The 24,931-nt window shown below is 53.2% G+C and overlaps 8 protein-coding genes across 8 annotated transcripts; 6 read left to right on the plus strand and 2 right to left on the minus strand.

Moving 5' to 3' along the window:
- Window positions 1-1,599: 1,599 nt before the first annotated feature.
- On the plus strand, window positions 1,600-2,228 carry JN550_006141 (uncharacterized protein; the record flags this gene model as incomplete). The annotated part of the gene is made up of 3 exons (XM_049317847.1): window positions 1,600-1,678; window positions 1,748-1,876; window positions 1,942-2,228. 3 exons carry the CDS (start codon window positions 1,600-1,602, stop codon window positions 2,226-2,228), a joined length of 495 nt encoding a protein of 164 aa, XP_049172027.1.
- Window positions 2,229-3,956: 1,728 nt separating this feature from the next.
- Window positions 3,957-5,550, plus strand: JN550_006142 (uncharacterized protein; the record flags this gene model as incomplete). The annotated part of the gene is made up of 5 exons (XM_049317848.1): window positions 3,957-4,006; window positions 4,064-4,118; window positions 4,174-4,257; window positions 4,317-4,676; window positions 4,735-5,550. The coding sequence occupies 5 exons, from the start codon at window positions 3,957-3,959 to the stop codon at window positions 5,548-5,550; spliced, it is 1,365 nt and encodes a 454-aa protein (XP_049172028.1).
- Window positions 5,551-5,914: 364 nt separating this feature from the next.
- Window positions 5,915-6,867, plus strand: JN550_006143 (uncharacterized protein; the record flags this gene model as incomplete). The annotated part of the gene is made up of 3 exons (XM_049317849.1): window positions 5,915-6,377; window positions 6,452-6,544; window positions 6,674-6,867. The coding sequence occupies 3 exons, from the start codon at window positions 5,915-5,917 to the stop codon at window positions 6,865-6,867; spliced, it is 750 nt and encodes a 249-aa protein (XP_049172029.1).
- Window positions 6,868-7,223: 356 nt separating this feature from the next.
- JN550_006144 (uncharacterized protein) lies at window positions 7,224-8,759 on the minus strand (the record flags this gene model as incomplete). The annotated part of the gene is made up of 3 exons (XM_049317850.1): window positions 7,224-8,037; window positions 8,113-8,298; window positions 8,626-8,759. 3 exons carry the CDS (start codon window positions 8,757-8,759, stop codon window positions 7,224-7,226), a joined length of 1,134 nt encoding a protein of 377 aa, XP_049172030.1.
- A 6,038-nt stretch (window positions 8,760-14,797) lies between these two features.
- On the plus strand, window positions 14,798-15,440 carry JN550_006145 (uncharacterized protein; the record flags this gene model as incomplete). Its single annotated transcript, XM_049317851.1, has 2 exons — window positions 14,798-14,961; window positions 15,155-15,440. 2 exons carry the CDS (start codon window positions 14,798-14,800, stop codon window positions 15,438-15,440), a joined length of 450 nt encoding a protein of 149 aa, XP_049172031.1.
- Window positions 15,441-17,123: 1,683 nt separating this feature from the next.
- On the plus strand, window positions 17,124-20,207 carry JN550_006146 (uncharacterized protein; the record flags this gene model as incomplete). The annotated part of the gene is made up of 4 exons (XM_049317852.1): window positions 17,124-17,474; window positions 17,530-17,777; window positions 17,980-20,102; window positions 20,161-20,207. 4 exons carry the CDS (start codon window positions 17,124-17,126, stop codon window positions 20,205-20,207), a joined length of 2,769 nt encoding a protein of 922 aa, XP_049172032.1.
- A 458-nt stretch (window positions 20,208-20,665) lies between these two features.
- Window positions 20,666-21,165, minus strand: JN550_006147 (uncharacterized protein; the record flags this gene model as incomplete). Its single annotated transcript, XM_049317853.1, has 3 exons — window positions 20,666-20,753; window positions 20,817-20,863; window positions 20,977-21,165. The coding sequence occupies 3 exons, from the start codon at window positions 21,163-21,165 to the stop codon at window positions 20,666-20,668; spliced, it is 324 nt and encodes a 107-aa protein (XP_049172033.1).
- A 1,355-nt stretch (window positions 21,166-22,520) lies between these two features.
- On the plus strand, window positions 22,521-24,325 carry JN550_006148 (uncharacterized protein; the record flags this gene model as incomplete). Its single annotated transcript, XM_049317854.1, has 5 exons — window positions 22,521-22,626; window positions 22,690-23,061; window positions 23,116-23,170; window positions 23,228-23,454; window positions 23,508-24,325. The coding sequence occupies 5 exons, from the start codon at window positions 22,521-22,523 to the stop codon at window positions 24,323-24,325; spliced, it is 1,578 nt and encodes a 525-aa protein (XP_049172034.1).
- Between the last annotated feature and the right edge of the window lie 606 nt (window positions 24,326-24,931).

A 24,931-nucleotide genomic window follows, 5' to 3' on the forward strand; every position in this document is an offset into this window, starting at 1 on the left:
CGTGGGCACCGCTGCGGGCAGCACTGGAATCCCGACACTACCTAGGTATTTGGTGCCACCGTACCTGTCCTCGCCATGACGGGACGAAGAGCTGGCTTACGAAAGGGACGAGTCGGATGACTCGTTAAGACTCGTCTGTTCGCGATAGAGCTGCACTGATTGCCTACCCTTTGCTATATCGATGCCGCACACACATGCGTAGACAGGCGGATACTCAATGCAGGGTCTTCAGCACGCTTTAACGACCGATCTTTAGCCAAACAACTAACGCAATAGGTAGTGGTTATAGTCCCAGCCCAGTTTTAGCTTGCGGAACTACATTGCCCTAGCCTGCGTCGACTCTGCTCCCAGTTATATTCTCTATGGCCATCCAACATGCAGAGAAGAGTTGGCTCAGGCTTCTCTCCCTCGCTCGCAAAATAAGTAAGCCCGGGACCCGACCCTTACTGCTGAACTCTCTGGCGCTACGTCGTGATCTCGTGCCTTGACGACTTGGCATCGTGTTCCCCGTGTTGCAGTCAGGGGTCCTGAGTCCACTCCACGTTTCGGTAATTCTGGGAAGATGGCGTGCAAGCTTTCCTCTGGCAGCCAAGCCATCTGATGAAGCCTGCTGAGACTCGTTCAAGACTTTACCAAGACTTTTCCAAGACTCCCAAGGCGACATCAAGAAGCAAAGGTCTTTATTTATCTACAGGGCTGGCGCAGGTTTCGACGACGCATCGCTGGTTCCGCCCCACAATCCGTTGTTTCACGCTCAAGCGTCGCCCTGGTGCCTCGCCCTTCATCTTTGGCGATGGTCGCCAGAGCCTCGACTTTGACAGAAACAACGGATGAGGCCTCGAAACAACAGCTCGCCGGTATTCCGTCGCGTTGCATTGGAAAGGTCTGGGCGTTTGCCGACCCCGCGAGGTAGTAGAGGCATTGCTAATGCCAGTGGCGTCTCGCCGGCCAGCCTCCCCCATTGCTTCCTCAACCATGAACGCTCAATCTGCTTGTAACCTTGGAATAAAGCGGCAGGATATCTTAGATGAGCGCCGCCCGCGTCGTCAACCATTCGTCAACAGCCTAATGTAGGGCTGGGCGTCGTGAACTCTTGCATCTCTAGACCAAGACATTTAATTTGAGAATAAGCATTTCGAGTCCGCACTCCAAGCGCTGGGCCAGCCTGCATGACAGGGGTTATACCCACCCACACATCGACATCCGTGCAGAGGCGGCATTCTACGTCGCTCTCGTTTCAGGTCGATTTCAGAGATGCGCATCGCAGCATGAACCAGGGTGGCGATCACTTCCTCCCAATCAGGAACATCCCGGTGCATATGGGCTTAGGCGCTCGACAAAGCGGTTGTTTTATCAACTCCCTGAGACCTGCAGCGCATAAGATGAGTGGCCCCTCTGCTTTTCTCGTTTCCATGCGACGCCTGGTGCTCTCTCTCCCTCATTCTATTCCAAGTCTATAATTTCTTTAGTTGGTTCAGCTTGACGCTTTCCTTTCTTCTTGTGAGCGCACCAGTTGCCGCCTATTTCGTCTTGTATATGACTTCGCACCTCGACTCTCGCTTCCCCAACCGACAACCGCTTCTCTCTCATCTATCCAAGATGGCTTCCCCTATTGTCCTTGGTCTCCGAGCGGCCCAGTTGGTCATGGCGTTTGTGATTCTCGGCCTATCAGCATATGGTATGTGATCGAGGCTGATTTACTTCCTTGTCGATCGTGTGATTGTATATACTGACTCTGCCCTCCTAGTCGCCAACTGGTACAATGTCGATACCTTGACCTCGTCGCCATCCCAGATCAACTGGCTGCTATTCTGCTCGCTCTTCACAATCATCTCGATTGCGTATATTGAACTCGCCCCGCGGTTTATGCCTAAAGGTATGTTTGGACTTGTCTGCTTCATTGCTCGCTCTGGCGTGGCAAGTTGCTAATCGATGATCCAGTGGCACACCCCATGGCCTTCGTCGGTCTCGAGTTGGCCAACGTCCTCTTCTACTTCGCCGGCTTTATTGCCCTGTCTGTCTTCATCAGCAAGCTGCTCTTCTGCCGTGGCAGCGTGTGCGGCTCCGCTCGTGCCGACGTCGCTTTCGGTGCCTTCGAGTTCCTCGTCTGGGGTGTCACGTCCTTCTTCGCTGTCCGAGACAACCTGAAGGGGGGGTTCAACTTCCGCCGCAACCGCGGCCAAGCCCCCCTCGCCGGCCCGCAAATGAAGGAGTCTCAGCTGGCCTAACTGTGCCGACACCTAGCTGCTACTCCAACTACACGGATATCCCGCTCAGCCCCTACGAATACCGGCCGTCCTTCGATGGTATGGCGAAGAGGAGTCCGATGCTGTCTACGTTCGACAGGCGGCGCATCTCGGTTGCCATCACCAAGGTGTAAGTGAGCGTGGACTACCCGTTGCGAATTATGTCTTTGCTCTTTGTATTTTGGGATCAGGGGATGAGTAACGAAGGAAGACAAACTTGCGGGCCGTTTAAAAATATTGCATTCAAAGGTGGGTGGTAGAGCGACGAGGGTTTGGGGATGAGCATGTGCCTGGTCTAGATGACTGGCCGGCTGTCTAGAGTAATGAGACACCCAACGATTGGCTGGAGTTCGGATTGCTTTGGCCGATGGGTCTAAGACCTAGGTTTTACAGATATCTTGCCTACTAGGTCGTAAAGTATAAATCAATGCGAAAAAATACAAGAAAGCCGAGGAGCTGCACAGCTTGCAATTGTGAAGGAAAGTAGCTTCGTGAGATGTCTATTTCTGAAGAAGGTCATCGTTATATTGTATTGGGGAATAATTACAATATCTAGGTTCTTTAAGTCGGTGCGGTCTGTCTAGTGGGAAAGGTATACAGACCTTAGACTACGGCATTCTCACCTGGGACGGACGGCATCAGGGTTCAGCTGAGAGACGAACGATATCGGCCGTCGCCCCACGGTTTTATTGAGGTCGACTTGTTTACTTACTCAATGGAATCCTTTCACGAATGAGTCGATTCTGGCGTCATCCATTGGCATCATCCCACCATGCATTAGCCTCAGTGCCCCGCATTTCCCAACTCTACCTATGTAGACAGACATCCCTTGCCTCCAAAAGGTTTGTCTGATTGTATCTGATTATTGTCAGGAGGTGCATGGGTTGAGTGAAAGTATTTCTGAGAAATCAGATGCTGAGCGTGATCAAAATGACGAAAGACGTAAGATACGTACAGGTTCATGTACGGATACGTCGAAGACACAACGTACTAGTGCTCTTACGCTATACTGCTCTTGAGCGTTGTATGTCGATAGCAGGATCCAAGTTCTGTGACAAAACCGCAAGATGCCGGCTATAACTCTCCCTCTTAGTAACTATCTAGAGCCTTGGTGACCTGTAACAATTGATTTGATTATGGCAGTACTTGGTATATCTGCAAGCCCAAGTGTTGCCGTACCTGTAGGCAAGACAGCATTGTTCTATTACCCAAGACTGCACTACGTGCCGCTGATGATCGACGCACACCTGCCCATACGTTCCATCGGGCCAGAGGGTCGGGACAAATCCCTCAGCCCTCGTGGCTATCGGTATTACACAGCCGTGAGGACCGCAGCGGCAGGCAAGGAACCTCGAGCACGCAATTCTGGCGAGCTGACCCCACTTCCCCAATAGGCACGCATCGAGGGGTCATTCGCGCGCTGCTATTCGACAGCACGTCTCCAGCTCCTGTGGGGGAAGAGGTAAATGGTAATTGGCATTTGTAGTCTGAGCTCGCAAGCAGAAAAGGGCAGGATTCCCCCACGAATAAATTGATGGCAAAGAGAATCTTCATCCTTCGAAACTGTGAACTCATTCTCATCTGACTGTCATTCTCACTGTTCCCTGGTGTGCTATCGGTTTCGACATCAAGAGCTGCTTGGCGAGTCCCCCCAGTTGAATACACCTTCTATATCATACACACCCCGTCACAGCGAGTTTGCAACCAGACATGGCGGAGGAATTGAGCAAGAACTTTGAGACTCTTCAGCTCCACGCGGGGTAAGTTGGCATCGTCCATGGAGGAATTAAGCCATGGCAGGACTAAATGCCCCATAGCCAAGCACCTGATCCCGCGACAAACTCAAGAGCTGTACCAATCTATGCCACGACGGTTCGTTCAGCTGCCAATCCTGCAAAGCATGGAATGACTACTGATAAGGCCTTAGAGTTATACCTTCAATGACTCTGCTCACGGGGCGAGGCTGTTTGGCCTCAAGGAGTTCGGCAACATTTACAGCCGTATCATGAACGTGAGCGCTCACCGGATACCGGAGCAGCAGGGAGCAACAACTTATTGACGAGACTATAGCCTACCGTTGATGTGTTTGAGAAGAGGATCGCAGCTCTAGAAGGGGGTGTGGCAGCCGTCGCAACTGCATCTGGTCAGGCAGCTCAGTTCATGGCCTTGACGGCCCTGGCGCACAGCGGCGACAACATTGTTTCTACCACAAACCTGTACGGCGGCACATACAACCAGCTGAAGGTGCTCCTCCCGCGTTTCGGTATTACGACAAAGTTCATCGATGGGGACAAGGCTGAGGACTTCGCCGCGGCTATCGACGACAAGACCAAGGCAGTCTACATTGAAAGCATTGGCAATCCTAGATACAACGTCCCCGATTTCGAGGCCATTGCAAAAGCTGCGCATGAAAAGGGCGTCCCCGTAATCGTATGTGCCTCGTAACTTGACACCCACTGGATTCTGCGAGTACTTACCAGGTAAACAGGTTGACAACACCTTTGGAGCAGGTGGCTACTTTGTCCGGCCGATCGAGCACGGAGCTGACATTGTCGTCCACTCGGCGACCAAGTGGATCGGAGGTCACGGAACCACAATCGGTGGTGTGATCGTCGATGCCGGTAAATTCGACTGGGGCAAGCACGGTGCCAGATTCCCGCAGATGGTCGAGCCGTCGGAGGGATACCACGGCCTCAAGTTCTGGGAGACCTTCGGTCCCATCACCTTCATCATCCGCGTCCGAGTCGAGATCCTGCGTGACCTCGGTGCCTGTCTGAACCCCTTTGCAGCACAGCAACTACTACTGGGCATTGAGACGCTTAGCTTGCGGGCAGAGCGCCACGCCCAAAACGCTCTTGCTCTCGCAAAATACCTCGAGAAAAGCCCATATGTGAGCTGGGTGTCATACCCCGGCCTCGAGAACCACCAGAGTCACGAGCTGGCCAAGAAGTACCTGAAGCGCGGCTTCGGCGGTGTGCTCAGCTTTGGCGTCAAGGGAGGTGGTGCGGCCGGAAGCCAGGTCGTTGACGGGTTCAAGCTGATCTCCAACCTGGCCAACGTCGGCGACTCAAAGACGCTGGCCATCCACCCCTGGACCACGACCCACGAGCAGCTGTCAGACTCGGAGAAGATCAGCTCGGGCGTGACAGAGGACCTCATCCGGATCTCGGTTGGAACGGAGCACATTGACGATATCATTGCCGACTTTGAGCAGTCGTTCAAGGCTGCTGCCGCCACGACCAAGGACGGCGCCGAGGGCGAGGCTCCCGGGGGCAAGAAGGACGATGCACCCGTAGTCGTTTGAGTGACGAGGTAGATACAGACAGCAGCCTTTTCCGATAGCACAAGAATATACCCCATTTCACCCGTAGAAACATGCATAATTACTCCATAAACGGGATGTAGAATTCTTACATGAGTGCGTGTATAAATGTTGTGAAGTTATGTGGTGTCAGTCCTATACCCTTTGTCAAGTTCTATATGCAAGTTCCTAGACCAGGGGTGGGCGGAGTTTCCCGCTGCCGCCGCAACGTCAACCGTTAGCTAACTTGCGTAGCACCCAAGCTTCCTCGACGACACCACCAGCCATCAACGCATCACCCGCGCCCCAAGGACCGCACGAAACAGCCGACCCGCATTCTCCCCGACAGAGAAGAGACAAAACAGCGATGCAGTTCTCCCTCGCCGCGCTCCTCCTGGGCGCCCTGCCCGCGGCCCTCTCGGCGGCGTCGACGCCGGCGACGACGTCGGTGACGCTGGCGATCCCGCCGTCGCAGCACCTGCCGAACCCCAACGGGCTGCCGCCGGCGACGCACGCGACGCTGACGACGCTGCGCACGACGCACCGGGCGCCGCTGACCGTGGCCAACACGTTCGTCTTCCACAACGTCAGCGCCGGCTCGTACCTGGCCGACGTGCACTGCCCGACCCACGGCTTCGCGCCCCTGCGCGTCGACGTGCTGGCCGCCGGCGCCGAGCACGACGCCCGCCTGAGCGTCCGCGCCTGGGAGACCTTCCGCGGCAACGAGTGGGGGAACAAGGGCGAGGCCGCCCCCGAGGCCGCTGCCGCAGATGGCGGGTTCGCCGTCCGGTGCCTGGGATCCAAGGTCTTCTTCCAGGAGAGGGGGAAATGTGAGTTCTGTCCCAAAACTCCCACATCTGCAGCTTTCGTGGATAGATATACTAACGCGAGGACTTTTGTGCAGTCTCCATTTTCGCCATCCTCAAGAACCCTATGATCCTGCTGAGTCTGGTGAGCTTGGGTATCTTCATTGGCATGCCAAAGCTGGTCGAGAACAGTAAGTGATCTCGCCCGTATCTCCCAAGGTTCCCTCCCCTCCGTCTTGGCGATTGTCTTGAAAGTGTCCCATCCGCATCGCAAAACCGCCCCGGAAATGGACAATAATGTTGACGTTCTTCTCTCGCAGTGGACCCCGAGATGCGTGCCGAGTGGGAGGAACAGCAGAAGAGCAACCCGGTGAGCAGCCTCATGAGCGGCGGCCAGCCGGGCGCAAACCCCATGGGCAGCTTCGATATGGCGGCTTTCCTGGCGGGCTCTGGCGATAAAGGCGAAGGTGCCTCTGGCAACGGAGGCAAGAAAGGTGCCAAGAAAAACCAGTAGTCGAGTCACGGTGGCAGCTTGTAAACTGCCCAGGATATTATTAGTCCTAGAACAATAGAAATAGATTGATTACATCTTATTGGCACAATGCTTGTCAGGTATTGTAAAACGTGTTTATAAGGCTATATACGAGGGCAACTTGTCGCCTTCTCTAAGGCGTCGTGCAGTCCCGAGCCGAATACTATCGGGAGCAGTGCCTGCCCACGTCGAAAGTGCAATTTCACTAAAACGTCCACATCCACCCATTATCAATATAGACTTCTTTCCTGCAAGGTGATTCGCTGTAGAATCGACAAATCGAACTCCATTGGCGACGTCGAGGACAATCAACCCTTAACCCTGAACTCTTGAAACATTTAGAAGTCGCCTCCATCAAAGTCTCCTCCGTTGTCACCATCGTTGTAGCCATCTGCATAGGCCTCCTCTTGCGACTCGTCGATTTCATGAGCAATCAAGGCACCACCAAGTACACCGGCACCCAGACCTAGTGCCGCGCCACCCATCATACCCATACCGCCGCCGCCGCTCTTAGCCGGACGGCCGCCGTAGCCTTGTTGGTAACCTCCACCATAGCCACCTTGCGGATAGCCGCCTTGGCCGCCATAATAACCCTGTTGGGGCGGCGGGCCACCATAGTAGCCCTGCTGCTGCGGAGGGCCGTTGTAATAACCCTGCTGAGGACCTGGCGAGCCGTATCCGTACTGCGGCTGCTGGCCCGGGTATCCACCTCCGTAACCTTGGGGCTTCTGCTTGCCGCTTCCGAACAGCTTGCCGATCAGACCCTTGGCCTTGTCACTGCTGCTGCCGCCACCTCTGGTGTCGCCAGGGCGAGCTGGGAGCTGATCCGGGTAGGGCGAGTGGCTCTGGGGCGGGGCGGGCGAGCCGCTGTTCAGATAAGACGCAGCTGTGCCGCCGCTGCTGCTACCGCCCGCGCGCGCATTCTCCTCCTCCTGGAGCTGGCGCGCGTAGCGCTCATCTGCGCTCTCCTGATGTGAGCCCGGCCTGGTGGCATCGTTTACGAAGGGATTCGTCTTTGCATCCGACGGCGCGGGGCCCGAGCCGGCCGAGTAGCCAGGAGGAGGGCCCGGGGGCGCATCATCGTTGGGGTTGACAGCGGGTGCCGTCGGCTTGTCCCATTGTGACTTCTTGGTGTAGGTGTTGACGTAGAACCTGGGGAGAGGTTGGTGTTAGTGGCGACATACGACGAAGTAGCGCCGCGGGTGGCATCGTGGGGTTGCTGCTTACCATTCTTTGTACTGATCGTTCCAGCGGGCGACCCAGCCCTCGGGGACCTTGGGGGGCGGCGGGCCTGAGGGAGCTTCGAAGTCTGCCATGCGAAGGATTTCCGGTTTGGTCTGGTTTGCTTTGGAGAATATTGTTGAGATGGGATTGGCAAGAGGGATGATATGTAGCCGGACTGGAGAGTGCTGTCTAGGTTGACGTCTAGTGTCAGGTGGGGTGCTGCTGGCGTCTCAGTGCCAATGAGGGGTAGTTATGTGTTTCGAAGGAGGATCAAGCAGCCGGGACTAATGATGCAATGTGGAATGGGAGAGGGCGCGGATCGGGGGTGACTGCAGGCCTGCAACTAAATACTTTGGGAAACCCTTAGATGTTTGGTTGTTTGGCCTGATGGCGAGTGGAAAGTCGTGGACAAGACAGTCGTGAATGACATGCATCCATGGACGGCGGCGATGGTGAGACCCGACCCGGGAGCTGCGGCCAGCCAACCAGAGCCCATGATTGAAAGCCGTAACTTACACCTGATGACTTGCACAGCCTCCCAGGGAAACGCAAGCACCAGTCTCGCAGTCTCCTAGTCTCGCTGCTCGGAACGCGGCCACCGGATTGCCTGGCTGTTCATGCTTGTCCCCCGTCAGCGTATCAGCTTGCATGGATTGGTGCTAAAACCGCCACTATTCTGCTGCAAGCTGCACCCGGAGGTAGCCAACCCACGGGCCCGCCTCTGGGCCGTATCTTCCAGAAGCTCGCTCACACACTCTTGTGCTCGCCCAGTTGGCCGGACCCTCTTGGGTGCCGATCACAAGCGTGGCTGTGTACCTGCAACGGCTCCCAGTTTCCATTGCTATTCCAATGGCCCGACGGTCCTTCTTTTGATGACGAATCGTTGCCATTCAGCCACTGACCACCTCTGACATCCATCTATACCCGACAAGGGGTTGCCGTCTTGAAGTATGCAGGAACATTCAGAATCGCACCACTTAAAATTTATCGCGGGTCAATTCCCTTAAAAATAAATTTATGTCGTGACTCGCTGCCTGCCAGTGTACCCAATAGGGCTGAGTATGACCGCCTTTTCTTAGTATACTTATACTGTATCTTCAAGGTAGTCTCGACACGCCTATAAACTCGGCAAGCCGACGTCAGATCATCAGTATGGTTAACTATGTCTGTGGGGCTGTACCCACGACGTTTGGTCGACATCATGCATGTGTCTAGAGTTGGAATGGTCGAGAACATCACTCAATTTGGTGGGTCCTGGTACGCCAGCGGTGAAAGCTTTATACTCTACGGACACTTATACCACGATGTGCAGCCTTGCAACTCGATTCTCTCCTCATATGACAGGAGTCCATACACAGAACGTTCGTCACACACGTTCTGTTGGATTCATTGAGTAGTTGTAAATCCTCCTCCAGAGCTATCAAGTTCGATGGGCAGCATCCATGCTTTTGAATCGACCTACCACGGATAATACAAACAAGCTTGAAGGGCTGCTACCAAAGCGATCATCAGGTATACTGAGAGATACGTACTGAGAAGCACATGGTAAAAGAGAGAAATGCGATGTGTTCTCTCAGACCAGGTCACTCCAACTCTTTGCCCAAGGATACGGCTGGTATTGGTCCCTGAAAGAACACCCATTCACTCGAGCATGAAACGCTCTATGAAGATGCAGTTATCTAGTAAGCTCAAATGCATTTAAAACCGGAATGTTAGATTACGGCTATCTAGCCTGTCAGTCAGTGGTTCTGCAAAGAACATAAATACCGCACCACTACGAAGTTGGATAAACGAATGGAATGAGACGTGCATGATATTTGAATTGCTGAATGGAAGATACAATTATCTCACCTGAAATTATCATACATTCGCTTCTCTGTACTCTGCATAGAAGATGGGATTGAAGGCAGGTGTCGTTGAACCTAAGCACTCTACCATCAGGATCAAACCAACAACTGTACTCTCCAATATGCGGGCAATCATCCAGAACATTTGCATGGTACTTTGGCGCCTGACGTATCGGCTGGAGTGAGTAATGGAATATCAATCGTTCACCCTAACTGGAACAGTTCCTAGAATCACGTCCTCATTCCACTGGGTTGAGAACACGCTGGACGACACAGGCGGAGGAGAATATTTTATGTTTTAAGGAGCTATTGGGCATGTGTACGGAGTGCTCTGTTCACCTTAACCTATCTCATACTATCCTCTCATAACCCAAGTCGATGCGGGTACCGACAACAACAATCCCATAGTTGTCCCAGGAATTGCTGTGTGTATCACTGCTTCCACTTAGCTCTGCCCTGAGGCAAGAGAGAAGTCTTCGACAGCCTTGACCCCTACCGCGCGAGGTGGCATCGAAACCGCTCGCCAGTTCCAGGCTCGATGGTTAATCTAGCTTGATACGTTGAAATATGTGCCTTGTTAGGAGATACTGTGAGAGCTCACATTCAATAGTCGCTCACTAAACTCCCAATCGTTGCACCATATTACCCCACTGCTAAGCCCGGTATCCTCAATGGAGTTGCTTCTTCCTACTGTCACAGAATATACCACCAAGATGAAGTCGGTACATGAGACCAGTCTCACAAATTCCCCTGCTCTTCCACGGATATCACTGGACCAGATGGCTTACGTGCAGGTGCAAGACACACGCTGCGGTTCGTCTCTGCAGAGCAGCTGCCACTTCCGTGAATCGTATTTGTGACAACCTATTTCAATAACTTTACAACTCAGTCCGCAGACAAAATACAATACTATAACAAGTGTCTGCGACTAGTTGCTGGCACAGGCGGCTGGTGGATTTACAAAAGAAACACGACAACTGATCGTATTAATGCAAACAGTGAGGATCTTACTGACCAAGCCATTATCGTGATTCTCCACTGTGTCAACTTTCACCTTCGCCTCGACACCATGAAAAGCACTACTACACACTCTAAGGCTCATCCAGATATCTTGTCCTCTTGAGGGCCAAATTGAGTAAGGAATCTTCTGTACGGAAGCCTCGAACTACGGTGACTTCCTTTGCAGTCCATGTTTGGAGTCTCCCACGGCACTTTATGGACAAAGTCCTCGGACGTAGTCAAACCATGAGGTATTAACAGTAATAACATATACAACCGTGCTTGACGAGGTCCAGCTTAGAAACCAACTGTGGCACAATGCAACAACCGAGAATACATTGTAGCTGGTACTTGTGACAGTAAAGGAGGATGCCCAGCCAGAGCCCCTGCTACCCAGATGGTCAATGAAGACACTCAGGTCGTGATCATATGTGTGACGACCCATCATTACAGGGGACAAAGCTGTCCTAGGAGGGAAAGGCACAAATATGAAGTTTCTACATGACTGAATACTAGCGCTTATGTTCATCATTAGGAGTAAATGTATAATGGGGGTTAATGTGGGTGCTTGATACGTTACACTTGTTATTGATTCTGGATGTATGTACGTATTAGCCAGGTCATAGTCACATCCATGAGCATCCGCCTTCTCTGCACATAACAAGCATGGCAGTAGGAGAGCAGCTCTCGGTATTCAAATCAATCTGCGAAATGATTCAACTTGACATAGGACCTCCAAAACTCCAACGAGAAGGAATGGGCACCATACTGTGTGAAACCAACGACCAGCCATAATTCATCGAATGCGGCAGCAACGGGAAGTTACGGAAGGAACGCGATTTTGCCAAGGAGGTCATCACGGGAAAAGAGGCAATTTACTTCCATGGCACATCGAGGGTCTCAGATGCTCGACTTTCGTCGCTCGACGTCGAGTTGAGGAGACTATTGGCCTCGGCCAAGCCAATCGCAGCCTTGGCTGGGGTTCTTATCGCACACTACAGCTGCAGTATACACAGCCGGCAATGGCGACACAAGCCGTAGTGTCTGACACCGTCGTGGCCCAAATGGCCTAGTCTCTGAGCGCACGAGTGATCTTACTTGCAGTGCCACGTCAAAAGGATAAGCGGCATGATCGACAAAGCTTGTGCACGAAATTCGTCCGTTCAGCCAGAAATTCGCCGCCAGATTCATGCAGTACCAAGACTGAGAATAATAGAACTCGGGGTCAGATGTGCCACAGCCAAGACCCTATAAGCGAATCTTAATGCAAGTGCCGTAGTACCTGACCACCGCCAAGCGACTACTGTTGGTAGTCAGGGTCTGCTTTTGGAACTTCCAAATGAGACTCTTTGAGGACGAAAGGAAAGGCCCTTACGCAGCGCAGGCGAAATGCACATCGTGTCAAGAGTGACCGGATGAGGCAAATATGCCATGGCCGAGCCCCTCCACTTGCAATTGCAGATTAACACGAATGGCCAGCTGTTCGCGCAGGCCATGGATGTTCAGGTAAGGCAGGAAACAGCGGCCCGATTGCTGCGTGCACGTCGAGGACCGTTGGTAGGGCACAGGATGATCAAACGGTGATCTCGTAATTGGATGACCAATTTTCCCATCCAGGACCAGTGTCACGAGGACAGCCAGCAAATCCACAATGTATAAGCTGGAGACAAGTTCCACAGCGAGATGGAGCATCAGCTATCCACACCTGACATTGGCAGGACGCGTGTTGATCCTCGTGGCCCGTGAGGCATCGCCAGAGAATCCCCAGGGGGTAATTGCGAGCCAAGGTCGCAAAACGCCCTGCCCAGACTTTGGGGCAGCAGCCTATATATATTCAGGGAGTAATAGTTTTGCTGCCAAGCAAAGACGGGCCGTAAGACACAGTCGGGCCCAAGACACGCTCGCGAGCCGGACGCAAGAGGACCTTTATCCCACGCGTTTCGAATTGACCACTTAGGACACGGACAGGTAGCGTGGGGTATCTATGGGAAATGGGAAATGGCTGGCAAAATGATTATCAAGATCTTCGGTCTTGGCTCAAGTCACCGACGGTCATAGTTTGACTATTCGTACTTGGCATGTAATTATGAGCCACAGTGCTCATTTGTTCAGTGACGAGAGACACATCCACATCTTGTGCTGCCTGCCCATGGGGTTTTATTTCGCGGGGACTTAGGACAAACGATTCCAAGGGCAACCCATAAAATCTTAGGAACAGTGTGGGAAAAATACGACCGAAGCTATGGAGGATCTTGAGTCATCACCCGTTTCCGGCATTAAATCTGAGATTCTTGGCAACCCGGAGTCTGACGTCGAGTGATCCGATTGATCTGCGAGACGCAAGGCTGGGTGAACCTGAGGACAAGCTTTTCAAACCCTGCCCCCTGTGACGACTTTACTAACCTTTGGCCTACCAACGTCCTGCAAGGCTGAGAGAAGAATGACAGACATCACTACGTCAATATCATACAGTCTCATACAACTGAAGTGAATGCAAAGGCGTTATCAGGCTGTTTGTGCTCTTTTCATTTCATGTGACAGGGAGGTTCTGGGCTTGGCTCGTGCAACTACGTGTCGGCCTCGAGTTTCTAGCGACGTAAGTCCAAAGGCAAATATTCTTCTAGAAGCGCTCCGAGGAACAAATAAGAGTCATGTAGGTGGCCAGAACCTGTCCCAGTCCAAACTCTGACCTGAGTCTGGTCGGGATACCCGTACAAACAAATGCTGAACACTACTCGCGGTTCAGGATGCCCAACCTCAAGAGCCTCTCGACATTTTTGCGTCTGGTTCTTCAGCCAACGGGCTGGGCTGAAAGCGCGCGATTGCGGTAGTGGCTAGCCGGCGGAAGGATGGTGCCTCGTCCCGTTGTTTCGAAGCTGGCTGACAGGATGAGTAAACAAAACTTGTTTCCTACGAACAGACCTCGTTTGTTTGAACGGATAAGCTTTCAACAACCCAGGGGTCGTTTCATGTCTTGCAGAGCTACCCATGTCAGATCACAACTGCCATGTGTGAATGCACCGTGCTGATCCAAGCGTTCGGCATCTGGCATCCAGTAGTTATCTGCAGAACAGCGCAATCGTACGTAGGCCTGGCCAGTGGTTGCACTCATCAATCGCCCTGCGACGCTGTAATTTACGTACCTGGCGGCGTCTTCAGCAAGCCCCAGGTATTTTTAAGAATAAGGCTGGAGCTGAGTCCACCAGATCGCGTAATTGCGCGAGCGACTCGGAAAGCTTGACAACGGCGAGCGAGGAGCAAGGAGCGCGGCCTGGGCAGTACGCGTTGTCGCTAGGTGTGCTCGGGTGTAAACACCAGGGTTGCGAGCGCTCGGGTGGCTGCGAGAGTGGGCACCGCAGATAGGTGTAATATCCGAGAGAATTGGCCGGGTGCGAATTATCTTGCCGAGCCAGGAGACCAGGCCAGGGCTTGTGTGGCGTGCCTCGGCCGGCCGCCAAACGCGCGCGCTCCTGCCTCGACCTCGAGGGCGACTACATATGAATGAATGGGTCCCGGAAAATGAATCGATGAACTGAATCGACGGTGTTCCACTAGGGAGACCTGGAGGCTGGAAGAAGCCTTTAGCCCTGCTGGTAGGCAGCTCACTCCCGTGTAATGGCCGTTGTTGCCCGCGAGGCGAAGCTGGAAATTTGCGCCCTTAGCGGCAGATTACGGCAGGATGACCCCTGCACCATCGAATTGGGTCTTCCTGAATCGTATATTGAAAAGACGGTGATTGGAGAACTGGGAATGGGGGGATTTGCGGGGCCGATATGCGGGATGCAGGCATGCTGGAGTTCTTGTCGCTGCAAGATTATTACTGGGACTCGAGATATTAGGCAATGCCTGTGATAGAGGACACAGCGCTGGCCTCGTCCCCCGTCGCGAGAAAGTCGGAAGACGAGAAAGCCTCACAACATGGGGTTGCTATGGAGCTGAGCAGAGAGCTGACCTCGGCAGGCCAGAATTACTTCGGCCAGACAGTCGGCCGATCCCCTTCTCGCTAGTATGTTTTCCGCGAGGGCAGCGCCTTTCGGGGGAAGAGGGGATTCAGAGCGGTCAATGATGACTGCGCTGGGACACCGCTGTCACGTTGCGCCTATGCGCTGTGGGATACCAGCTATCAGAGAGGGATTTATTTTTTTTGGCCTTGAGGAAAAAATCGTGAAGCACACCGACCACTGACACACACAGGCAAGCGGCTCGACCTACAACGGTATTGGTGCCATAGGCTCGCCTGGAGGTGAGACCCCGCCAGTTGCTAGAAATTGCCTCAATGTGCTCCGTGAAGAGCCGGCTCGAGTCAAGAACGGTGCAGTGGCCATCCCCCCCAGAAGGGCAACGAGCGACAGATGGGGCTGGCTTCAGCGGCAAATGGCGCGCACGGCAAGGAAAATATCGCCGGGAAGCCCGACCGCTCCCACCTTGCAGAAGCCTGCAGAAGAGTCCGCCTGGCGCATTGGCGTCTCTGCACAGAATGGATGAAGAAAAAAAAAGTCGCAAAGGTCTCATGCGGGTGCCCCATATCTCGCCCACACTATTCCGGGTTCCTGAATAATGGAGAAACCTTTAGGGCAGTTGGCACGCCAGCAGATTGAGGAGTAGACTCGACGCTGTTTGCCTTGGCTTCTGGAAACCCAGGCACACTCAGTGCGTATTCACTGGCCGGACTGGCTGTGAAGCTAACTGGATAGTAGTACATGTTTCTTTCTATACGGCTCCGGCAACAACTAGGTAGTCACTATGGTTGAAGTAAAATGGCACGAGTCTTGCGCCCGACGACGAATTACTCAGACTGCCCAGGCAGATGCCGTCGTCCCCAAGGCGGGATTCATATGACGTATTGTGGGAGGTTTACATTGCCATGGGCCAGAACTGGGCTACGACTGTTGCCCTTGGTTCCGATTCGCCTGGGGAAGTCTGAATGGGGCATGTCCAAGAGATAGTTATGAAGATAGACGCCTGGGCGGCTTTGGAAAAACAGGAGCGGTCCTGGGGGGATCTAACTCGCAAGTGCGCTCGGTGAGACGAGCCATCCAGTCTCGAGCCAGCCGATTGCCAGACGAACGAAGTCCTGCTCGTTGATTTGTTTACACAGTGCGCCCCCAGGACGTAGGATCGGCCGTGTGAATGCGACGTCGCCCACATCCCTGCTCGTGAGCTTGCCCATGCCCATGCATGCCGTAGTCAAGTACCTTCGTTCGTGGAGCTTGGAGCTCTCCAACTTTGTATGGTGGTGACCGGAGATGAGGAAAAGCACTGCTGTGCAGAGAGCTTTCCGATGTCGAGAATTGTGCTGATGTCTCAACAGCAGTATCCGGCGAAGGATCAATTGAGCCCGCTTGACAGCAGCCCGGCGGGATCAGCGCAAAAATAGATATCGATATGTATGTATTTGACGCACTCTCCATTTACGTCACCTTCGATGCGCCATTTTCGGGGCTCGCGCTCTGGTCTTGCTGGGAATGCAGCGAAGCCGACCCTGGTGGGCCTAGATACGTGAGCTCCCAGCAACCCTGTCATGTAGCCCGCAGCTAGGGTGGTACATCGAGAGATTGCTATCACAACATTGGCGATGCCGTCGCCGGTTTGTAGACGCAGGCGCTTCAATGGGATGAGGAAGGCCTGAATTGGACGCCGGTGGGATGGCAATGGGATAACATTGTGATAGCAGACGTCTTGAAAGGTTGTCCAGCTTTCCCCGACCAAAATTGGCGCAGATTAGCCTGTGCTGTCGCCAGGAAACTTTTGCGCGGTACCTTTTTCCGAGGTACACTACTCGCGCCCATACTAAGCTCTGGTGAGCCAAATCCCAAGGAACCTACCTCCCAGAAAATTTCGCAGTACAGTGTTTCTCCACTTGCCCAGTCAATTCATAATAAAGGCTTCTGCGCTCTCTCGTTCTTCTCTCTTCCCTTCTTTCCTCTTCACGACTGCCGCAGACATCTGTACGTGCCTTCCACCAGGACCGTCTTGTCGTGAACCCCATCTCCCCTCAAAGTCCACGGACTTGGTGTGTTGTTTGTTTGCTCAACAACACTCGCCGTATCCCTAGGATCCTACACCTAAACCAGACGCCGACGCAAGCACCTAATCCCCGGACTCCTTTAATTACTTTCTTTCACAGCCGGCAGTGAGTCGAACTCGACTGCCACTTCACTCGCCGCCATGGCCGAGTCCAACGCCGCCGCTGCGCCGGCTTTGTCAACCAACATCGAGTCGGGCAAGTTTGATGAGAAGGACCGCCCCGTCGAGTCCGTTCCCGCCAAGAAGGCCGAGGCTGAGGAGGATGAGGATGAGGACATTGACGCCCTGATTGAGGACCTCGAGTCCCAGGATGGTGCTGCTGTCGATGAGGAGGAGGAGGAGGAGTCCTCTCCTCACACTGGTCGTGTTGTTCCCGAGGAGCTTCTCCAGACCGATTCGCGCATTGGTTTGACCTCCGATGAGGTCACCCAGCGTCGTCGCCGCTTCGGTCTCAACCAGATGAAGGAGGAGAAGGAGAACCTGGTTCTCAAGGTATGTCCAGATATCATTTTGCCGAGTGAACCATGGTAACTAACGTCATCTCCAGTTCCTTATGTTCTTCGTCGGTCCTATTCAATTCGTTATGGAGGCTGCCGCCGTCCTGGCTGCTGGTCTTGAGGACTGGGTTGATTTCGGTGTCATCTGTGGTCTTCTTCTGCTCAACGCCGCTGTCGGTTTCATTCAGGAATTCCAGGCTGGTTCTATTGTCGACGAGTTGAAGAAGACTCTCGCCCTGAAGGCTGTCGTCCTCCGTGATGGTCAGCTCAAGGAGATCGAGGCTCCCGAAGTCGTTCCGTAAGTGATGATCCACTCCACTCCCCTGCGACCCAGTCTCGGCGGCGATCCCGGATGCGAATTCGGACCCGCCGGCAGCTGGCACCAATGAGCGCCCCACTGGTCGCGGCCTGAATTCCCTCAGCGGAACAGGTGCGCGCGCATTGTTGGCTCGACGTTCATTTCGCGTTTCCAAAGTTGAATTGACGCTAACTGTCTGCAGCGGTGATATTCTTCAGGTTGAGGAGGGTACCATCATCCCCGCTGATGGTCGTATCGTCACCGACGATGCTTTCCTGCAGGTCGACCAGTCCGCCCTTACTGGTGAATCTCTCGCTGTCGACAAGCACCACGGTGACCAGTGTTTCGCGTCCTCCGCTGTCAAGCGTGGTGAGGCCTTCGTGGTTATCACTGCCACTGGTGACAACACCTTCGTCGGTCGTGCTGCCGCCCTTGTCAGCCAGGCTTCCGCCGGTACTGGTCACTTCACTGAGGTGTTGAACGGCATTGGTCAGGTTCTCCTGGTCCTCGTCATCCTCACCCTGGTTATCGTCTGGGTTTCTTCCTTCTACCGTTCCAACCCCATCGTCGAGATTCTGTCCTTCACCCTGGCCATCACCATTGTCGGTGTCCCTGTCGGTCTTCCCGCCGTCGTCACCACCACTATGGCTGTCGGTGCTGCCTACCTTGCCAAGAAGAAGGCTATCGTTCAGAAGCTGTCTGCCATCGAGTCCCTCGCTGGTGTTGAGATTCTCTGCTCCGACAAGACCGGTACCTTGACCAAGAACAAGCTCTCTCTGTCTGAGCCCTACACTGTTGCCGGTGTCGACCCCGAGGACCTGATGCTTACTGCCTGCCTTGCTGCTAGTCGCAAGAAGAAGGGTATTGATGCCATCGACAAGGCTTTCCTGAAGTCGCTGAAGTTCTACCCCCGCGCCAAGGGTGTCCTCTCCAAGTACATTGTCCGTGACTTCCACCCCTTCGACCCCGTCTCCAAGAAGGTCACCGCTGTTGTCGAGTCCCCCCAGGGCGAGATCATCACTTGTGTCAAGGGTGCTCCTCTTTTCGTTCTCAAGACTGTCGAGGAGGACCACCCCATCCCCGAGGAGATTGACGCCGCCTACAAGAACAAGGTCGCTGAGTTCGCCACCCGTGGTTTCCGTTCCCTTGGTGTTGCCCGCAAGCGTGGTGAGGGTGCTTGGGAGATTCTCGGAATCATGCCCTGCTCTGACCCCCCGCGTCACGATACCGCTAAGACTGTCAACGAGGCCAAGACTCTGGGTCTGTCCATCAAGATGTTGACTGGTGACGCTGTCGGTATTGCTCGTGAGACTTCTCGTCAGCTCGGTCTCGGTACCAACATCTACAACGCTGAGCGCCTTGGTCTTGGCGGTGGTGGTGACATGCCCGGTTCTGAGGTCTACGATTTCGTCGAGGCTGCCGATGGTTTCGCTGAGGTCTTCCCCCAGCACAAGTACAATGTCGTCGAGATCCTGCAGCAGCGTGGTTACCTTGTTGCCATGACTGGTGATGGTGTCAACGATGCTCCCTCTTTGAAGAAGGCTGATACCGGTATTGCTGTTGAGGGTGCATCCGACGCTGCCCGTTCCGCCGCCGATATTGTCTTCCTTGCCCCTGGTCTCGGTGCCATCATTGATGCCCTCAAGACTTCCCGCCAGATTTTCCACCGCATGTACGCCTACGTTGTCTACCGTATTGCTCTGTCCATCCACTTGGAGATCTACCTTGGTCTGTGGATTGCCATTCTGAACCGATCCCTCAACATCGAGCTGGTTGTCTTCATCGCCATCTTCGCTGATGTTGCTACCTTGGCCATTGCCTACGACAACGCTCCTTTCTCCAAGTCCCCTGTCAAGTGGAACCTGCCCAAGCTTTGGGGAATGTCCGTCGTTCTTGGAATAATTCTTGCCATCGGTACCTGGATCACTGTCACTACCATGTACGCTCAGGGTGTCGACGGCGGTATTGTCCAGAACTTCGGTAACATGGATGCCGTCCTCTTCCTTGAGATCTCCCTCACTGAGAACTGGCTTATCTTCATTACCCGTGCCAACGGCCCCTTCTGGTCCTCCATTCCCTCGTGGCAGCTTACCGGCGCCATTCTGGTCGTCGACATCCTCGCCACTTGCTTCACCATCTGGGGTTGGTTCGAGCACAGCAACACCTCCATTGTTGCCGTTGTCCGTATCTGGATCTTCTCCTTCGGTGTCTTCTGCATCATGGGTGGTGTCTACTACCTCATGGCTGGCAGCGCTGGTTTCGATAACATGATGCACGGACGTTCGCCCAAGGGCAACCAGAAGCAGCGATCCCTCGAGGACTTCGGTAAGTTTTTATACCAAACATTCTTTACTCCTTCACAGATAGCTAACTGCATGAATAGTCGTTTCGCTCCAGCGTGTCTCCACCCAGCACGAGAAGTCTTCATAGATTTCTCCGCCTTGAGTCGGACCGTGTGCGCATGCTCGTTGGCCAACCTGCCATTCTCGCGCAAATTGCTGCTCTCTGCCACCAGAGCGCCTCACTTTGGGGGATGGAATAGGAGGTGTCCACAGTTTCACTCTTTTCTTGTCTAAACTGTATAATGATTGGCCACCATCCTCGATCTATTGTCGAGCCTGGTTGTGTCCGAGATGATTGCGGTCCGACAGTATTATATCCGTTTTCCTACTACCCTAGACAAACCTAATAAAGAAGTAAAATTACTCCATGGTATTCTCGATTTCGTGATCGTATTTGACAGTGCATGATGAATTCGTCGTGACATGCGGTATTAGGTGCACAGATCTGAGTATTATCACATCCCCTTTGCTTCGTCTCGGTCGTAACTGTTACTGAATAGATTCAAAGTTTATCTCCCGTCTATCCCAGCATCCCTAGGTATTCTTCTACTGGGGAACAACGACATCCTTGCTTGTGTCCAACTCTTCGTGTCTTCTCAAATCCATGGGCTTAGCCAACAAAGGTATCACATATCTGAATATGACAAGCATTAGTTCTTTATGCCCTACAAGCTTGATTGGTCGAGGCTGGACTCACGGGTCGAATGTCTTCCAGTACGGGTTCTCAAGGTGGTATTTCTGAGACTAGAACCAGAAGAGTTTCGATTAGTTACCAGAGCTGGTCATGAGTGGTGATACTGAGCAAAGGAAGTTTCCCCCAGTGTCTCACTACTGGTAATAGGACGAGTGACACTTACAGACTCCTGCTCGAAGCGCTCGACGACAGTGAAGGCCCGCGGGTCGTGGACGTCCTGCATCACAAACCAGTCGACCGTCTCCTTGTCCTTGCGGTAGATGCGCGCCGCCTCGATCAGCTTGAGCCTCAGTCTCTCGATCGCATCCGGATCGTCCTTCGCATACATGTGGACGGTGAGTGTGTAGACCATGGTTGCGGTTCGTGCTCGTGCCTCGTTCGAGTCGGGGACGGTGACTTTTCTTGTCGGTAGCTGGATTCGGTAACCCGGGTGGTAAGCAGTTTGTGAGTGGTACAGGTTTTGGGTCGCTAGGTATGCAGCTTTCCCAAGGTCCCTGTGTCTCTCTATATGTTATACCTTTCCACCCTACCTACCGTCCTATCCAGCGGCAGTGAGGGGTAGCTTTGGGCCCATGGAGGGATTTGCTGGCGGGGCCTGATGTCATTTCCAACTGGGTTTTACTTGATACGTTTGCATAACGGGGGCGATTCTGCCTTGTGTAGCTCCAGCCCTTAGTCGGTGGCTACTTACTCAAGTAGGAAGTCCCTCGCTGAGGCCGCTGTGCTATAGGGAGTTCCTCGTGTTCTAGAACGTGCAGTGTTACCTAACGATTGGGCTGTACTTTTATGCTTGATCGATCCTTTGGAAGCGTTGGGATTCTCTAAGGGGCTGGCTTGGCCAGTGGAGTATTATGCTTGTCAACTCGATTACTTCTGCGAACATAAAATTCCCTCGTTTCCGTTGTATCCAAGGAATCGGCCAAGAATATTGTTCGGCTGATTTTGGAACCCCGGCTGAGACATTCTCATCTTTGCAAGGAAAGTTTTCGATAATACCTTCCAGTTCTAAATCCTGTCCAGGGTAGCCTCAGGTCGGACGGTGGTTCTCGTATCCAACTCTACGTGACCGGACATCCCCAAACTACGGGGCTTGTAAGTTTCTCCGGGTAGGATTGATATGTGACTATTCGGGATATCGCATCTGGTCTCACATGTGGACCTCTTGGACGAAGTTGAGATGACTTGGGAGCCTGTTGCCAGTGTAATCCCATGTCAGGGGGCTAAGACAATTGACAGCGTACCTGACTTGGTGGGCATACCGCTACATTTACTTACCTGTGTAGCAGCCGCTGAAGCCAAGCTAAAACCCGCTGGAGAGCCCCGCAATACCACCCCCCATTCAGTGGCTTACACCCTATTGTTCGTCGCCCCTACAGGCGACAGGTTGCGTTGTGTTTGCAGATTGTAGTGGTAGAAACGCCTGAGGAATTTGGTGAAATTCTGCTTTCTAAGTTGCCTTGGCCACTGGCGAACCACCAATCAGCACGCTCAATGTTCACAAATCTTGAAGTCAAGATTTCACTTCACATACGCTGCGCTACCACGTGTATCTCATGTGTGTGCATCTTCAAGGGTACTTTTTGCCATTTTTTTTTGTTGTTGACTATCATCCCTGCGTTTGTATTGCGTGAAAATCTTGCAGCACGTGCGTCTTGAGAGGCGCTCCTGCATCGTCTCTCACAGGCTCAAAGCTCGCCGTCGTTTGCCATGGCGGACACTGGGAGCAATGAGAACTTCGAGGCGAGGATGCCACCATCTCAGGCTACCTGCTCAGCACAGCACGCTAAGATGGAACAACTGGGCTATTACTTTGGTAAATTCCTCACTCCCATCAAGGCCCTTTTATTCTATCCCGTGTTGCTAATGCCTGTCACAGACCCGGAGAAGAAACGCTACTTCAAGATTGAGAAAGGCAAGAATGCTCCAGGCTCTGTGTGGACTCTTGATAAGGTCAAGAAGCGCAAACTCGAAGACGAACAGGCGGCGTCTGCGTTGCGACGCCTGAACCTGAATAAGGGGCGGATCAAGCGTGCGCGTGCGCTGAACGATACCATCGCCGGCGGCTTCTTTGCCCGTGAATATGGCATCAAGAACGATGACCTCCCCGTGGCTGGTTATGCTAGCGGGTTGGTCGATAAGGGGTCAATATCTCTCGTGAATGAGCTTGGCCCCACTGACTGCCATCACATCAACGCCATGTGTATCTCACCTGGCGATGAATGGTCGGGTCTTGGTGTTGGATTTGTTTGTGAGTTTGGGCCCTGCCTTGTGTATGTGAGCCTTACTGAAGCCCGATCACTAGCCCTGAACTGGTCTCAATTGCTCTCTACTTATATACCACGAGACAAAAATGGCAGGTTCGTGTAGAACGTTGACTGCTTTTATGTTAGATTCCCCCGACTAAGTGCAGGCAGAATTCAACGGTCACTTCTCGCAAACTATCGGACACCGTTCCATCAGATGGGGCCTTGGGTAGAATTTGGCTGTCGTCAGATATCGGACATGAAATTCGACCATCGTCGTAATGCCATCCTCCTGACACAGCGTGAACCCTCACGCAATGCGGCAGTGGTCATGCATCGAATTCAGGAGGCAGATACCTACGGCGATACCAAAATGCCACGCCTACAACTCGGAGTTCGTGAGTCACATCACAGCAACAGGGTTCTCCTCACAAGACTTACATGAGACTAGGTTCGAAGACTTCCAGAGCAATGGCTCCCATGTTTGTAGAGGACCTAAGCCGTGCGGGGGAGTACCAGTCCAACTGCCTTGCTGTCGGGCCTGACTGGGCGAGCAACATCCTCTGCGCCGTAGGCACCAACAGAGGTATTATGCAGCACAAGGGGAACAGACTCGAGTGGCTTGCACCACACATCAATTCCAGCAAGAAGAGCCGAAAAGATAATGCGTTTCGCGACATCTTTTCTGTAGCTTATCTGAAGAGCCATGATCAAGTTATCTTGGCCGGAGGCCGTCCCGGTCGCTGCTTTCTTGCAGATACACGCGCCATCGACAAAACATGGCTGTCTTTCCAACATGCAAGCACCATCACACACATAAAGCCACTCGATGACAAGTATGTCCTCGTGAGTGGTGTGCGCGACAAGATGTGTATCTACGATATACGCTCGGTCAAGAAAGGCACCTTCCCTCGGCCCAAGCCCGAATCTCCGAGATTCGTTGACTGGTCAGAACATGCGAGAGCCGTCGTTTCTTTCCCGGAGTACAAGAACAAGGCTCATATAGATCATGGCCTTGACGTCGATGTAGATATGGGTCTTGTTGCAGCTGCTCATGACAATGGAGACGTCGCACTGTTTTCGACCAAGACGGGACACCGCCTGAAGAGTCCGGGTGTGGGCGATTTTTCTCGCCAGGCGGGCGAGCATATCAAGGCCTTGCAATTTCAGAGACTTCCCGGAGACACGACGCCTTCCTTGTTCGCCGGAGTCGGGGAGAAAATCCACATGCGTTCTTTCGGCGCCGGCTCACTCAAGGAGGAGGCATAGACGCTTGGTGATATTGCAAATGCTCTAGAGTGTCGAGCAAGGGACGCGATGGCTAGTCTACACGAAAGACCATTGAGTCCGTAACATTTTGACTTTGGACTGATGAAGGCGTTTGGCGTTCAGGGGACAAGGCACATGTGAGCCCATAGTCATGACTTCTACGGCAGGCTCATGCTCTCCGAATGGTACATGGCAAGAGTGTCGGCCTTGTCCACCAAGGAGCTGATATATATTGAGAGAGCAAACAGCAAGGTGTGCCACGTTAAGGTGAAGTTGAGACCCTGTACTCATCAAGTACTGTGTGCACTTGCTGCTTGACAAGGAGATGTGCATCCTGTCGGTAGGGGTTTGGTACAAGACCTGAGCGGCATTTGCATGGATATTGCAGAGTAGATACCCCCCGGTTATTGTTCACGGGAACCGTTTTCCTTATAGACCTGGAGAGCCACAACGAATTTGGACGCACTGCAAATTTGCAAGAAAAAAACACCGGCAGGTCTTGCTGCGGTGCAATCAATTGCGTGCTTGGTGTTGAATTGAATCCTACATAGTACCTCAGGCAGATACCCAGCTTTCTTCAGCAGTGGTCAAAGCTCCCAGCGCCCG

Source organism: Neoarthrinium moseri (genome assembly GCF_022829205.1).
Source record: "Neoarthrinium moseri strain CBS 164.80 chromosome Unknown scaffold20_Wmoseri_CBS_16480, whole genome shotgun sequence".
NCBI lineage: Eukaryota > Fungi > Ascomycota > Sordariomycetes > Amphisphaeriales > Apiosporaceae > Neoarthrinium > Neoarthrinium moseri.